Genomic DNA, 16359 nt, shown 5'->3' on the forward strand with positions numbered 1-16359 from the left:
AAGGAAACGACCAGTAGATTAGTCGATAGTGAAAATAATCCTTAGCTGCAGCCGTACAGTTGAATATCTGCAGAAAGTGCAAAAAACAATCAGGAGAAGGAAAGTGGAGAAAGTTTGCGATGATCAGCAGATCCACCCGGATCGCTTTATTTTATTTTTTTTCTCTTTTACATCACCATTATCATCATCATCATCATCATCAGTATTGTTTATTTTCCATATGATATTTTCAATTTGTATTACTATCACTTTTTATCATGGAAATCTGTTAAATCATTGCACAATTTGTTCTCAAAATGTACACATACAGTAGCGTATTTGAATGACTATTTTCAATGTTTCATATTTACTTTTAAAACTAGTTCAAATGAAGATCAAGAAGGAACGGAACATGTACATACATTTATCCAATACATACCTAAAGAAAATAAATAGTTATCGTAAAAAATAAAAAATACAACTGAAAAAAATACACACATTTTACAAATTGATCCCCCAGGCTCCCCCCCTCCCCTCCCCCCCCCCTCCGTAGGTTTATCATACAGATATATTTTTTTCTTTTTTTTGTAACGACACCTCATATCTTCACCACCAAAAAAAAATGTTTTAGGTCATTTGTCGTTTGTTTGACATGCATCGTAAACACAGAGGCTAAAGGTTTTGTTTCCTGGGCTTCCTCGGGCTTCCCCCTCTCCTCTTCTTCTTCTTCTGCCTCCCTCTGATCTCACCCCCGCCTCCCCTCCCTCCCCTCCCCCTCCCCTCCCCCAGACAGCTCTTGGTTTCTGTTATGGCTTGTGTGTGCAGTAAAATGACCATCCTTTTTTTTTTGTTTGTTGTTGTTGTTTGTTTGTTTTCTTTCCTCCCTCCCTCCCTTTGAGTCGCTGTTTTGTCTCCCTGTCGCCTCTCCCATCATCAGGATTACCCAAGACCCTGAGCTGATGATTACAAGTCATAAACCGCACGGCGACGTTGTGGAGGGCTCGTGAGGAATTTGAGTCCGGCTTCGATGGCGTGGCCTTCTTCTTTAATGTATTTACAACTTTGGTACCGCTTAATAATAAGGCATACTTTATAAAAAGGTTTATATTTTGTAACTGATGGCTTGATTAATGTTAAAACATTTATTAAAGCTTTAGCTACAGTATTTTTCCAAGAAAACTTTTGGGTTGCGAGGTTGTGAAAAAAACCTTTGGCTGGTGTAGAAACTCCCCCACAATCACTTCCTGTCTATTGAGTGAAATAATTTGCACCAAAATCCAACAACAACAACAACTTGTTAACATTTTAAACTCTGTATACCTGTATGATGATTTACTGTAGTGGAGGAACTCTTTAATATTTATTTACATTTTATTTTTTTATTAATTTTAGATTTTATTCAACTATATTTGACTGCACATCTACCGGCTTGTAGTAAAGTCAGCAACTTGTGACTTTTCAAATGACATATTCTCTACTAAACCACCAAGTCTGCAGTTATTAATGTTAATAAGATGTTAATTATTTGTTAATAATCTCTCTTTTTCCAGAATATATAGTAAGCGTCCATCATTGGGATTCTCCCCAATGAATTAAAAAGCTAGATAGAAAGACAAATTTTACACCATAAAAATTTTTCACAACTCTGTGACCCAAAACTTGTCCTTATTAAAAGCTTATTACCGATCTACAAAGCTTTAATAAATTGTTAACATTAGTAAACCTTTCTAAAGTCAGCCTTTTTTTAGAAAGTGGCACCAACACTAACTTTATGGATTTCCTGCCAGCGACATCATGAAATCACTGAACACAATGCCTCTGTGGCCTCGCTCCGCCCTGCTCCATCCACCTCCGTACCTTTGATCTCTATAATGGGGTCCCTTCAAAAGAGGTTACTCAGCCTATCGGCTTTCAAGGTGCCAATAGACAAAGCACGAGGAGGGTCTCCTTCTGATGTGGTCGGAGCTAAATGTTGGTCTGAATCCGGACATGTTTTACTACACCACTCCGACCAATTGGGGACACTTAGACGCCCCTGACAGGACCATAGAAACCAACAATAGAGCCACAATGGCTGACACTGGACACCGACTCGTGAGCAGAAAGGAGAACACCGGTGTCGTTTAGAGTTATAACCCATTTACGCCCATCTAGACAAGGTTCCCCCCAACTCATTTTACAGTTTCTCTTGTTTTTTAAAAACCCAAACTTTCCGGTGAGGTTAACATCTGCCCCGGCTAACAAAGACCTGTTATTGAGCAGAAGTTGTAAGGCGACATGTTTAGTTGTTTTCATACTGTTAAAGAGAACAAACGGCAGCAAGTGGCTTCTTCTAAAAGGAAGGAAAACGAGCCCTGATACTGCCAACTGTACTGACTGTGTGCAGACACCGACAGGAATGAAGAGATTGGAAACCTGCACGACCGGCACAAGCCTAACCAACACCGGCGTTGTCCTTTATTAACCCCACAGCACAGTCACGCTGAGAGAGAAAGAGCAAAGACAGAATGACAGGAAGAGAGAGACAAGAGAGAGAAAACAGCTGATCCCGTCCTACCTTCCTAGTCTAGTCGGAAAATACATTCATACATTCTTCATGTCATTTTCCCCCTTTTATTCCTTTGCTTCTGTTATTGCAGAATGGTCAGACCGATAGATTTATTTTGAAGTTAAATGGTTATATTCATTGCTTCTTTCTCCGTGGATGAGCGAGAGGGTCCTCTAGTCCCCAAATCCAGTCAGCGCCCTGAGGAGAGAAACAGCATTACTCCCACGTCACTGCTTCTGTGGCCTTAATTCAACTCTTACCTAAATCCCCACCAACCAAACCCACCACTTAATGACCTTAGGGGAACTACTGAAAATCCCAGGCTCAAACCAATCCACTACGACAAACATGCATGAAACAACCAGACTCAATGAATGTGCCTGGCACTGTCTGTTTTTTTTTGTCTCCACACACGGATGAAACACTGCTGGATAAGTTTAATTAATGCGGCGGACGGCTCTCACCTCAGCCCCCTTCAACAGGAGTACGTCCTCACTGAGGCAGATTCACCCCGGGCACCAGAGTTGGCTGTGTTGGAGACCGGGAGACAGACACAGATGGGGTTATTATCGTAACCGCAATGTCTTAAACACCGCTGACCTTCCACAAGCATTCCTATTAAGAAGTGGAATGAGGGATAATAGTCTTCCTCTGTACTTTGAAGCGTCTGTTCCTTGTTATTGCCAGTCGCTCCGCTAAAGGAAACTGAAAATTCCACTGCCAAACTAATGGCAGAGTAGCATGAAAAACAACCAACTGCTTTGCGCCTGTGACTCTGGCTTTTGCATTTAATGTGTCTTATATAACGTGTACGCTGGCTGGAAGACAAATGTTTCTGTTCAAGGCTCATTTCCAAGAAAATCAAGATGTAAACACACGGCTCATTTATAATCAGGTCTGCGGAATAGTTGCACCTGATCGGGGGTTTGCCCTCCTGTCCTCCTGTAACCGAGCTACAACAGACCTTTTGCCCCGATTCCTGTCATGCCCTTCATGTGAGTAATGCCATATAGAGTAGCAGGCTCTCACACCGTCGTCTAAATTGAGACGCGCCTCCAGGGCTCGGAGGAGCTGAACAAATGTGAATATGAGAGCCAAGGTGTCAGAGGTCACGGGTCGTACTCACCGTCACTCTGAACTTTTCTCAGGGTAACCGAGGGCGTGGAGATGGCTGAGGCACGGAAGTTAGCAGGCAGGGTCTCGGCGGAGTCAGAGGTCACGCCCCGTAGGTCTTTCTCCCTAAACATCTTCCTCCAGGAGGGCGAGCGGGTGAATGTCTTAGTTCCATCCTGGCAGATAGAGAGGGTTTGTGTGTGTGAATGAGAAGATGCCTGCTCAAGCAAACCATCACTTAGACAAATCTATGGGTGCTTCTCATTACCTTTCATGTCTCCTCGAGGCTGCCTGAGCGAGGATACAAGAGACCATCCTTCACAGTCTTTTATCAAACTGATGCACCGCTTTATTGGAAATCTGTAGTGTTTGGACGCTGCAGCTGAGCGGACTGATCTGATACTACATCACCGCGGTTTTATACAAATAACAGAACCGATTCAGGTGTAATATCGCTCCCAAGTTGAGATTTTGTTTGCTTTCTGATTCCTAATTTAGTTAAAATTGTTTTATTTGTGTTCACTGTAGGTCTGATTAATAAAGGACGCATAAAACAACTTTCATCATTCATCAGAAAGGTTTTTCTTTTCATTCTCCCATTTGAAATAACAATCAGACATTTGAATGAAATATCGTTTTTTATGAGGCTAAAAAATCGGGTGCAAAGTATATTTCGAGTATATACTTGAGCTACTAGCCAAATTATTCCTACAAATTACAAGACATACTCATCATAACATGGACTATTAAATAATGAACTTAGAAACAGAATATCAATAAATACAGACTCAGATAATTAATACATTTAAAACAAGTAAATGGCTGCATTGAGCATCTGACCAGTAACTTTACAAACTGTTTTGACGGATCGGTTTGTCAAACAGTTTATTTTAAGAGAAACATGCAGAGATATTTCACCTTCTCTTTCGTCATGTTGGACAGCGCACTCTCATTATTATTATTATTTGGACGGATCATCACATAATTTCTGCTAATAGAAACTCCATCAAGGCATCAAAAGATGCTAAAGAGCTGTTAACACCTGTAGACTGACAGCTGCTGTCTTTAGAAGAAGAAAAGAACGTCTCATGTGACTAAAACCGTGTTTCCTGGATTCCTTTTTCCTCACATCTTTTCCTTGCATAAGACACGAGGGAGGGAAACGAGGAGACATTTAAGACTAATGAGAAGCATCCTATGTATTTTTATCTTTTTCCAGCTGATTAGCATGCTGACCTCATCAGGTCGTCTCTCGGTTCCCATGGAGATGAGGGAGTTGTACTCTTGCTCCAGGAGCTGTCTGGCCTGGAGGAAAAGAGGTGATGTAGAGCTTTGAGATTAGTTTGAACTATTTGCAGATGACACATTTTCAGTGCAGGTCTGCTCTGCTGGCGTTCATTAGTTCATGTTTAAACAGCATAAATGCATCAAACCAAGACTGTTTTAACCCCAATGGATCAAATGAGGCCAGTTAACTTAAAGGCTTTTGGTTTCTTACCGTACCTGCTCCTGTTTGAGGCTCAGACGATGGTAGTAAATTTAACTGATGTATTGGTTTACAAAAAAAAAAACAGGATATTGACCACTAGTAGTGCCCTTCATAAGTAAAAATATGTGGAAAATGTGCACTTTGATGAGCTGTCAGTTACCTGTGTGTTCTGATTGGGGATCTGCAGCAGCAGGGCCAGGTCAGTGTAGTCAAAGGTGTCGTCTAAAGCCAGCAAAGCCCCGTGGACGCCGCTCTCACGGAGGTTGTCGGCATATTCCTTCAGACCGATAGTCTGCACCCAGCACATCACACGCTCATTGGACCACACCATCACATCTGGGAGGAAAGAAAGAGAAGGTGAAGGGAGGGGAAGCATCCATCTGCAAACAGCGAGATGTCTTCTGGCTGTTTTTATAACCCAGATCAGGTTTCTTTCACTTCCTGAAGTTCGAGCTGAATGGATCATGCGAGTCCGTTTGGTCTTATTAATGGTCTTCTGAAACGGTTATATTACCGGTTAAGTATCAATGAGTGATGGAGAGAAATTGCGAAACGTTTCTAATTTACTAATTTATCGTCTAACATTAACTGCACAGGTCAAGCTTATCATCAAACAAGTCCAAAACTCACAGATTTTCCTCACTTGGGAAATTCTTTTGTTTGGGGAATTCAGCCAAGATGAACTGATTGCAAATGTACAACATGTGTATCTCAAGGCACAGCGGTGGGAGAGCATGAGCTTCGGGTTTGTTTAATGACTGAGCGTGTTGACATTTATGTAATCCTCATCCGGCCGAATTGCATTAGAAAGCTGTGGCTTATAATCTTTTCTAAGTAAGGAGGAGAGGAGGGGGGCTTTAACCAAGGGGTGGTCCAAAACGTCTTCCAGAGACATCAGAACTCAAAAGAAATGAAGGAAATGTCTTAACCATTATCAAGTTTGTGGGTTTTCTTGGGGGGTCTGAGTTTATTTTATGTTTTATGCTAAAGCAAATACATGTGTCATACTTCTATGGATGTTGGTCAGTCCATTACTTTGGTCTATTCATGGTCCACAGAAGATGAATCCTACTGGTTTTACTGACTTTTCCTCAAGGGCCAGAAGCTGATCAAAGTTTTCCATCATCCTATTAAATATCTACTAGACGGATTCACACAATTTTTTTTTTTACAGACATTCTGAATCCAGATGACTCATCCTCCTCTATCACCGCCATGAGGTTCACATTTGTGGCTTTGAGAGAAAGGTCAAAATTTTAATTTCTTCAATACTGAAATTCCCATCAGCCTCAAGTACTTTGAGTTTAGTGCTAATTAGAAAATGTTAGCATGCTGACACACTAAACTAAGATGGTGAACATGGTAAAAATTATATCTGGTAAACATCATGATGTTAGCTTTGTCATTGTGAGCATGTTAGCATGCTAATGCTGGCACGTAGCACCCATTCAGAAGCAGTCAATAAATACTGTTTCAATTATCTGACTACATGACCAATAAAAAATAAAACAATTCTTGTTTCTTGCTTCTTGTTTACCATAAAATGATACTGATAGGTTTTTTGAGTGGCGGTGCATTTCACAAATGCCAGACAGCGAGCAGCCTGTCCTCTTTCACTGCTGCACAGAGGAACAGAGACCTACTGTCCGCTAGCTAGCTGCTTTTAATGTAGGTTAAGGTAAAAATCATGGGGAAACAAAGCAGTTTGCTTAAGTTTATGACAAAAAGACGTTGTGAGGAGCAGGAGGAAGCTCAAGTTCAGCCATCATTCTCAACCCAGACACCTACTCCTGCGATTGTTTCTCCTCAACAAGTTCCCAATAGCAATAAGCTGTACTGTTGAAAGACTCTTTTCAACTGCCAATAAAAACTGGCATCTGGCATCCTTTGATAGAGTGTCGTTTATGTGCCACGTCATGTTCAGGTGTCATTTTTAACGTTACTGAACATGTTGGTGCTGGTGTACTTTTAACCATACGCTTGAGTAATGATGCTTTTGCGTCTATCGGCTGGGTGTGTGCGTGTGTGTGTGCGTGTGTGTGTGCATGTGTGTGTTTATGTGGCTGCCGGGCCAGGCTATGTTCAGGTGTCATTTTGAACGTCACTGAGCGTGTTGGTGCTGGTGTACCTCTATCTGTTGCGTCCGTCGGTTGTGTGTGTATATGGCTATACGATGCTGTTAATGTTCGTCTTGGTGCCTTTAACATTACCTCTGATGATGTATTCAGACCAGTATAGTTTAATGGCCTATATTGGTTAACATATGCGGTTCAGAACCTATTAAGTATGATAGGTCTTGGATGGACTATGCCCACCTGATTTTCTCTGTGCCCCCTGTTTACGCTACTGTGCTGTTAGCATTTAGCTAACTGCATACTGTGCAGCTCCACAGAACTGCTAGCATGACTGTTAGCTCTTTGTCTTGTTAAGGTGTAGCTACTCATGTGAAACAAAGGGCAGAAGTTTAAGAAGTAAAAGAAAGCAAAACATACTTTTGAATGTCTTGTTAAAAGTTTAAAGTAGTACAGCAAATGCTACTGCTACTGCCTCTACTGATACTAATACTAATACTAATAACAAAGACATCAATTAATAAAGTACCACAGCAAGATAAAGTGCACAAATCACTGGGTCAAAATGTTGCCCAATTTGGGTCAGAAAAGCACCAATACAACATTGGCTTACCTTTACCCAGTTGTTATCTATTATTTTGACCTAAAAACTGTCAGAAATGTATTGTTTCTTGTATAAAATGTTGTACATATGATATTCAAAAGATACAGAAGTTATTAACAATCAATAACAAACCTTGACATGTAAGTTTAAAAAGAGTAGAGCAGATTATAACAAACTTTAGTTTGGGTCAATAACCCAACAGTAATAAAAAACTAAAACTGGGTTAAAACATCCCCTTGTCTTGAGTGGCTTTCTGGGTAACATTAACCCAGTATTGTGTTGGTGCTATATGGACCCAAAATAGGTAAAACTTTGACCCAGAGATTTTTAGTATGTAATAATGTGCAATAGGTAGAAGTAAACGTATGCTTTAATAATAGATCAACAATAGTTATAATCATTTTAATGATTAACCTGGATATAGATGCATGGGTTTACATAGTAATCACTAAGGTATGCTTTGAACGAGACAATAGCACTGCATGAATAGACAAATTAGTTGGGCGGACAGGGTCATCAGTGGAACAAAACCATCCCACATCTGAGGCGTTATGGTGAGAAAATGGTAGATAAAAAGAGCTCACCTTTGTTCTGGTGGACACTCTCCTCTCTCCTCCTTTCCAGCTCCTTGCGGTCGTAATTCAGGCGCTTCAGGCACATGATGCCATAATGCAAACTAACCCTGGGAGAGGTCAAAGAGCCAGAGGGTGAGCAGTTGAAGCAAGTTAACAGAGGGCGTGTTTCCACTCTCACCTGTACTCAGAGAGCATTAACACAATCCAACACCTTTGACCCATCAACTCTTTTAAAATAGAACTTAAATAAGGCCTGGAGACATACACCTGAGCGTCGAGACTGTCACAACAACAGAAGCGCTGCCAACATTTCTTTTAACACCTTCATATTTCCCATACCGCACTCACGCACAACAACAGAGTGTGAACAGACACACAGAGTGAAACTGAGAACAGGATAAGTGACACAAGAACATAAGTTAAATGAGTTATGGCTGTGAACGAGGCAAGAGCAGGCACGCAGGAGCCGAGCCCTACCTGTGGAAGCTGTCCACCATTTTGAGCTGTCCTCTCAGCTCCTTCTTGGTCAGGTGGTCCAACATACGGGCATCCACCAGGGACTCCATGAAATAGCTGCGATACTGTGGCAGGCCCAGGCTGGGCAGCCAGTCGTTGCCCACCCACTCATGATTCATATCACCATAGGCCAGTATCTGAAGGGGACAACCGCAGATGATCAACACTGAATCACGCTTGGCTTGATATGTGATGGTGGTGCAAGTCAACGACTCATGACTCACTGCGTCTAGTCTCGCTGGAGATATAATATTACTGACAGATACTCAGCATGATGTGTTAATTCTGACTTTTTCGATAAAAAAAAAGGTGCGGTTGATCCTTACCTGATCCCAGCTGAACTCTTTCAGCTCCTGAGACGCCGAGAGGAAGAGAAGAGGCAGACAGAGAGAGACAGAGCCAGAGAGAGTGATATGGAGGTGGCGAGGGAAAGGGGAGCGGGGGTCGAGAACAGGGTGGACGGATGGAAGAGATGATGGAGGAGAAGCAGAGGAGAGGGGAGCAGTAGCAGCGGCAGCAACAGCAGCAGCAGCAGCAGCAGGAAAAGAGGACAAAGGGAGGAACAGTGTGTTAGTGAACGGGTAATTAGTTGGAAGCAGTTCACATTGAAACAGCAACCAGAGGGAGAGAAGAAGATGCTCAACACTATGGCCTGGGCCCACAAAGAGAGATATATAAAGAGAAATACAAAAAGAGAAAATACAGAGAGAGACAGTGAGAGGAGGAGGAGGAGGAGGAGGAGGAGGAAGGGGAGAGACTCGTCAACATGATTCAGACCAGACTAGACGCCAAACATGATTAAAAACTGAGTAATCATAAAAGAGGGTTTCACAGACAAAAGACAAAACAGATGAGGCACTGACCGGAGGCTTGGTGGCAGCGTTTAAAGACTCCATCTCCGCGTGGGTCATCCACACGTTACTGGTTGACTGCGGTCATGTGAACGAGAGAAAAATAAAGCTGTTAGATATGAAAAGCAAAGCGCCACATAGTGCTTTGCCTGTTTCAAGTGCTGAATCAGTGCTTGTACAGTTTTTTCTGGTGCCAAAGAAAAAAAAAACAAACACATCACAAGATGTTAACCGACCACAACAGCAGACGGCTTTCTCATCGCCAAGGTGATTTTGATGAGCAAGAGGTTTGACAGGTTTATGTGAAATGATAGGATAAATCTGTTAAATCTGTTGAGCAGAATTACGCGGCCGCTCACTTTCAACATTACATCACATTAATGTGATTCCTGCTGTAAATAAATATGAAGCCAAGGAAGGAGGAATTGGAAAAGTAAAGCCAAACCAAAAATTGAGACACAAATGTCCTGCGTGCCACGGTTTTACTACATTTTTCAACATCTGGTTTATCTTTGTGGCTGTGTGAGAACGTGAGAAAAATGGGCAAATTAAGCCAAGTTTTATCTGCAAGCAAAATAGATGGAACTTTATCAGTGCCTATGCAGTTTACTACCATTCTCTTATGGAAAATACATTGATATTTTTTTATTATTTTTGACATTTATCACATGCAGGATATGTTTCATGTTCTTTGGTGTTTTATATTTTCCTGTATGTCTTCTTTCTTGCTCTCAAACAGTCACAGATTTCTCATATTTTTTCTTTCCTACATTACACAATCTGTATTTCATTTCATATCATGCTTACTTGGCATCATACATTCTCATTTGCATACTATTTTATTTGTTGCATCCTGTTATTAGCTTCTGCTACAACGCCCACATTTCCCAAAAGGATCATTGACTTTTGAACTCATCTCAAAACTACAAACATCTGTTTCGACATGTACCTCATACCACTCATGCTCAGCACGGAGAACATGCCTTGATAAGTTATTAAAAAGGTGTCAACACTTTGATGAACGCATTCTCCAATCTTTACCTTTAATCCTATGGGAAGGCCGTCTAGACTGGGATTATTTTATGGCATGAGAATATATTTGTGGATATAATTCCTCTTTTCTACTTTATAGTGAGTGCGTATGTTAAATGTATGTGCGGTCACAGTGTGTTGCTGATTCAGGGAGTCTCACAGAGCGAGTGCTGGCCGGGGCAGAGGGGCTGGTGAGGGACACCATCTCCTGGATGGCCAGCCGCAGTTTGAGGCGGTGCAGCGGGTTGCTGATGCCGATCTCCCTCTGGATCTCTGTGTCCGACAGGTTGGCCATGATTGCGCCGCTCTTCACGTTTGCACGACAGGCTGCAACGTACCAGGCTGGCATTCCCACCCACAGCTGGAAGGAGGAAAACAACAGATGAAATAAAGAAGAAGATAATGCGGAAAAAGTATTATCTGAATGCAAGTTTTGCGGCTAACTCCCTTAGATTCTTTTCTTCACTTAAAGGGGACGTATCATGCACATTCACAGGTCTATATTTAACAGGCTGTTTCAGCTCCTGATGAAGCCACTCTATTCTGATTGGTCAGCTTCAGGAAGCTTCCTCTTTCTCCGGAGGCTATGTAAACACTTCTTTTTCTTGTTCTTTACTAAAAAAAGTCAATTTCTCAAATACGTCGGTACATGTTCAAGCCAGATCAGATCTGAAATATGTGAGTGGATGATGGGAAAAAAACCTGGAACAACCTTAGCAACAAAGACTACAGAACGGACGACTGTTTGTGGGCATGCACAGACGATCTGATGACATCACAAGGAGGAAGTAGAGGTAACTTTGCAAACAGAATATTCACAGCAGGCTGAAGCCCTGGCTTTTGACAGGCAGGCAGCATTTTTACATACGTTCAGCTCAAGTTTTGGAGTTCTTAACGTACACATCCGACATCATAACAGCACATAAATGCTGAAAATCACAAAAATCTGCAACCAAACAGTACCTCCAACCAAGATACAACAGTGGGTCCATCCCAAGATGCGAAGGGAAGTCCTTGGCGACATGCTTCTTCCAGTAGCTCATGCCTGGTAAGAAGAAGAGTTATAGATGTTTGTTGTTGTGAGAGAACAAAAACTAAATCAGGGAACCAAATGGAAAAAAAAAAAAGGGAACACAATTTCCTGGCGCTCACTTCTTCTTGCTGCGGCGGTCTTTATCTGCTGGACCCAAAGTCCCAGTCTTGTTCATCCCCATAGGGTCTCCAGAGGCCAGGTCTTCAGAAGGTGTAGATGCTGGAAGACACAGAGAGGTCAAACATCACAAGAACTACAGGAACCACACATAAGAATAACTCAGAGCGAGAGCAGCTCAAACATGTTTAAATGAAAATACTGACAGTGTGGATTATTGATATACAGTCAATGTTATCCCTCCCTTATCCTCCATCTGTTTACCAAGAGACGCAGATCCATCTCGCCCAGGTTGGCCCATCCTCCCTTTCTCCTTCTTTCCAAAAAGCCGACCGATGGAAGACTTGATGCTTTTCTTCTTGCTGGACTTGTGAAGAGAATCTTGGCTGCTGTTGGAACTGCTGCCATCTGCTGAGAGGCTGGAAGGGAGAAGGGAAAACGCTGGGGTAAAAACCCCTAACACGTCAAAAACATTACGTCTGATAGATCTTATGTGCAGGCTTTCTTACCTGCGGAACTCCCGGGGGTCGTCCAGCATGGCGCCCGGATGGGTGAGGGTCATCCTGTCCAATCGCAGAGCACGAGGAGTTGGAGGAGGCGTAGAGTCAAGAAGAGCGAGAGACCGATCGTCGTCTTTGTTGTTCTGAAACATGGATCATAAACCTTTTAATGAAGAAAAATTCAACAAATATTTCTGCACATTGGATGGTACATCTAACTAGCTTAACTAGGAGACATTTTTCTTCGTGAACAGCTGAAATGATACTTGATATCTGCAGAGTAGATCGACTCGATAAGCCAAATTAGGGCTATAATTCCCTTAATTCGTTGTCATGTTCCTGCCTGGATCTTAAGATAATAGCACATAATTTATTTTTAGTCTGACAAAAAGTTAAAAACCCATTTGTGAGGGTGTAATCGCAACTGTTTAACCTTCTCATATAATGAATAAATGTGTGTTTTTTTTAAACAGATGTAACTGAATGATCAAAAAACTAGATCTCACCTCATTCAGATTCTTTTTGTTCTCAGCTAGCTTGGATAAGTGCTGCACAGGAACAGTTCATATTTTCCTTGGAAAATTCCAACTAAATTGTTCTTATTGAATGAAAGAGCGAAGAGGAAACATGAGCTAAGTACTAATGAGCTGCCGACTGAAATCCTAATTTTTCTGTTGATTGGATAGTTGATTAATCATATCAGTGTTTGTGTCATGTCAACAATGTTTGGGTACACTGAAGCATTCAGATGATGCTCATTTGGTACTAATTTGGGTCCAGCAAACCAAGAAAATAATACCAACTTTATTACTCCTGATAAGTCATCTACATACATTTCTCTTTATGCTTTTTACTCCTCATTTTTACCGTATGAATAGAAAGTGGGATTGGATGTTACCTTTTACCATTTCTCCATTGTCTTATTTTGGTAACCGTACCCCATTTCTACCCTCACCTTTTTGTTCTTGATAGGAGTGGAAGCCGTTATAGTTTCCTGCAACTCATGTCAACTGATATAGAATATTTGTGGAGCTCCATTACTGTCTTAAGTTGTTTTATGTGACATCCATCTATATCTCCCCCTTTGTAGCTTGAACAGTTCTTGCAGTTTTATCCTGATCTTGCACATCCACATATTCAGTTTTGCAATCACTGCTGACTGCATGTTTTTTTGCTTATTGCACCATCTTTTATAGTCTATTCACATGTCTCTGGATTGCTGGGCCAGTGTGTCTGGCACCAGTCATACCACGCTGAAAGTTACTTGAAGTAGTCTTGGCCGATCTAACATGCTGTTGAAGAGAAACCGAACTTGTCTGACCCTGTCTGCATGATTTACTTATGCTTTATTTACATGACTCATTGTCTGGAGGAGTTTTTTTTTTGCATAAACAGGGAGGTGGATATCAGAGCAAGATAAAAAAAAAAGGTTAAAAGTACAGGAATAAGCATTCTTCTCTACATTCCAGCGGTACCTGTCTATCGGTCTCATGGGCCGGGGAGTGGGGCAGACGAGGGGTGGAGTGTCCAGAGCTGGGGGGAGAGGGGGAGGCCAGGGTGGAGGATGTGATGGAGGAGGGGATGAAGCCCCGTCCTGTGCTGTCTCTCCCCAGGGAGGACGGAGGGATGCTGACCTGGCTCTCGATCTCCTCGGCCCGCAACTCTGTGTTCTCCTTCTCCTCCTGGATCAGTCTGGTTTTAAACGTGGGGGGTGAAAAACAGAGGAGGGAGAGGACTGAAACATTTGGATGATAAGATTAAAATACTGATATGTAGTTCATCCTGACATCTGAACAGACTTAAAGGAATAGTTCAACATTTTTTGGGAAATATGCTAATTCGTTTTCTTAGGATACTTCTGGCATATATGTACGATAAACATGTAGCTATAGCCAACAGCTTAGCTTAGCAGAAGGACTGTAAACAGCTAGCCTGGCTCTGTCCAAAGGTAAAAAAAAGCTCACTAATTAACACCTTATGTCTTGTTTCTTTAATCTATGCCAAAAACGGCGTTGCATGTTTTACAAGGGCTAGGCAACCACCAGAAACTCCAGGAAGGTTACTGGTCCCGGCTTGTCTGACACATAACCCTCCGTAAAGCGGCAAATCGATGTTTTTACACTTCAGTTTTTGTACGGATTAAACAAACAAGATACAACATGTTAATTAGTGAGCTTTAGAGGTGCAGGTACGCACTATTTTTTACTTTGGACGGAGCCAGACTAGCTGTTTCCCTGTTTCCAGTCTTTGCGCTAAGCTATGCTAACCAGCTGCTGCCTGCAGCTACAGACAGTATTTACAGACATGAGAGAGATATAAATCTTCTCATCTAACACTTGGCACAAAAACGAACATTTCCCAAATGTCTAACTATTCTATCAATCTCTTGTAGCTGCAGGTGAACTAAAAATTGTCTAATTGTCAGAAACAATAACAAAATCTCCATCATTTGTTACAAGAGCCCATCATGTCATCAAACTTCATATTTTTGTGTCACCAACATTTAAAAAAACTCCAAAGGTTTTCATTTTACATTGATATAAAACAGAGAAAAAACACTAATTTGGAAATGTTTAGTAGTTTTACTTGATAAATGACTATTATTAAGTTTGATTATTTAATTACTTCTCATTTCAGAACTAGTTCTTTTAATGTTGTGCCAAGCGGTGACAGCGAATAGAGAGATTAAAAAAGGCTGCTCCTGTTTCCGAGAGCACAGACGGAAGACAATTAGAGTTTCTGGACTCTGAGTATCATTTTATTAGGTACACTTGAACTATCTAAAGCAATCCAACTAAACAGCCCTGCAACTGATCCAACCACTGTGAAATTTATAATGTTCAGTTTTGTGTAAACAGTGTCAGAGAGTATTGATGTGTTTATTTCTGAGGCTGTAGTATGTGATGGTGTTGTATCAGACTGCTGACTCCCTCCCTCCCTCTTTGTGTCCATCCAGCTGTTGAGTGCTGCCGCCCTTCCTTACTTGATCTCCTTATTGATGGCCTCCAGCTGTTCCTGCAGCATGATGGCCAGAGTCTGCACATCCGTTTGTCCGCTCGGGGACAGCAGCTCGGAGCCGAACCGATGCTCCCCGTCGTCCTCGTCGTCGGAGCAACCCACATCGACGCCAGGCTCGTACCCGGTCCCCAGCAGAGCCCCGCTCTCCCAGTCTGGATACTGCACACAGAGTAATACATCCCGCTCTAAAATACTTATCATTCACACGTGTTTCTACACTAAATCTATTTTTAGAAACGCTGGCGATCAGTGTTGAAAGTAGCAGTAATTGATTATATGATAGTCACAGAAGATCAGGATAAATGTAATATCATCAACCTGCAAGTGACAGATATGGGAAAATAATCCAAAAACTAGATCCCAACCTCATTTTGATTTTTTCTCATTCATCTACATCTTAGTGTTGATTCGTCAGCTCACACTTGAAGAGCAGGTTCGCAATTTTACAAGTCTGTCCTAAAACAACAGTCTGGAACCCAAATGAACATTGAAACATGTTTTTCTTGCTGTAATCATTCCTCCTCTTCATACTGACCGTTAGAAGATCCCTTCATAATGACCTTACAATGTAAGTGATGGGGGACAAAATCCACAGTCCTCATTTTGTACAAAGTTTATCTCTTATTATGAGTCAAATTGAGTGGATATCTTTCAAACTTACTGTCTTTTTAGTGCCAAATTCCTTCTTTTTGTTATGATCCTTCCACTGCAGCAGAACAGGAAAACACTGACAGAGAGGGAATTATTTTTACTAAAAGATTGTACCTCTGGAAGATATCCACTTTATTTGACTAACTCAGATGGCTGAAGCCTCATATTATCTTCAGATAAACTTTTAGATACATTTTTGCTTGATTACAGCGAGAAAAGCCTGTTTTAATGTAAATGTGGGCACCTGACTATTGTTTTAAG

At 41.6% G+C, this 16359-nt stretch overlaps 1 protein-coding gene across 2 annotated transcripts in view; it reads right to left on the reverse strand.

Moving 5' to 3' along the window:
* Positions 1-104: 104 nt before the first annotated feature.
* Positions 105-16359, reverse strand: part of ppfia3 (PTPRF interacting protein alpha 3) — a 30144-nt gene continuing 13889 nt past the window's right edge. The window contains exons 15-30 of one of the 2 annotated variants that reach the window (XM_067616526.1): positions 15413-15606; positions 13905-14121; positions 12439-12572; positions 12194-12348; positions 11932-12031; positions 11743-11824; positions 10940-11140; positions 9760-9825; positions 9223-9249; positions 8858-9033; positions 8390-8487; positions 5290-5465; positions 4877-4945; positions 3654-3816; positions 2992-3055; positions 105-2725 (exon numbers count right to left, since the gene is read on the reverse strand). In XM_067616526.1, coding sequence (XP_067472627.1) covers positions 3003-3055; positions 3654-3816; positions 4877-4945; positions 5290-5465; positions 8390-8487; positions 8858-9033; positions 9223-9249; positions 9760-9825; positions 10940-11140; positions 11743-11824; positions 11932-12031; positions 12194-12348; positions 12439-12572; positions 13905-14121; positions 15413-15606 — 1911 coding nt within the window. In that variant the 3' untranslated portion in view covers positions 105-2725; positions 2992-3002. Of the gene's footprint in view, positions 2726-2991; positions 3056-3653; positions 3817-4876; positions 4946-5289; positions 5466-8389; positions 8488-8857; positions 9034-9222; positions 9549-9759; positions 9826-10939; positions 11141-11742; positions 11825-11931; positions 12032-12193; positions 12349-12438; positions 12573-13904; positions 14122-15412; positions 15607-16359 lie in introns of those variants that run through there. The other variant, XM_067616527.1, reaches the window with a different exon arrangement.

The sequence above is a fragment of the Thunnus thynnus genome, chromosome 17, assembly GCF_963924715.1.
Source record: "Thunnus thynnus chromosome 17, fThuThy2.1, whole genome shotgun sequence".
Taxonomy (NCBI): domain Eukaryota; kingdom Metazoa; phylum Chordata; class Actinopteri; order Scombriformes; family Scombridae; genus Thunnus; species Thunnus thynnus.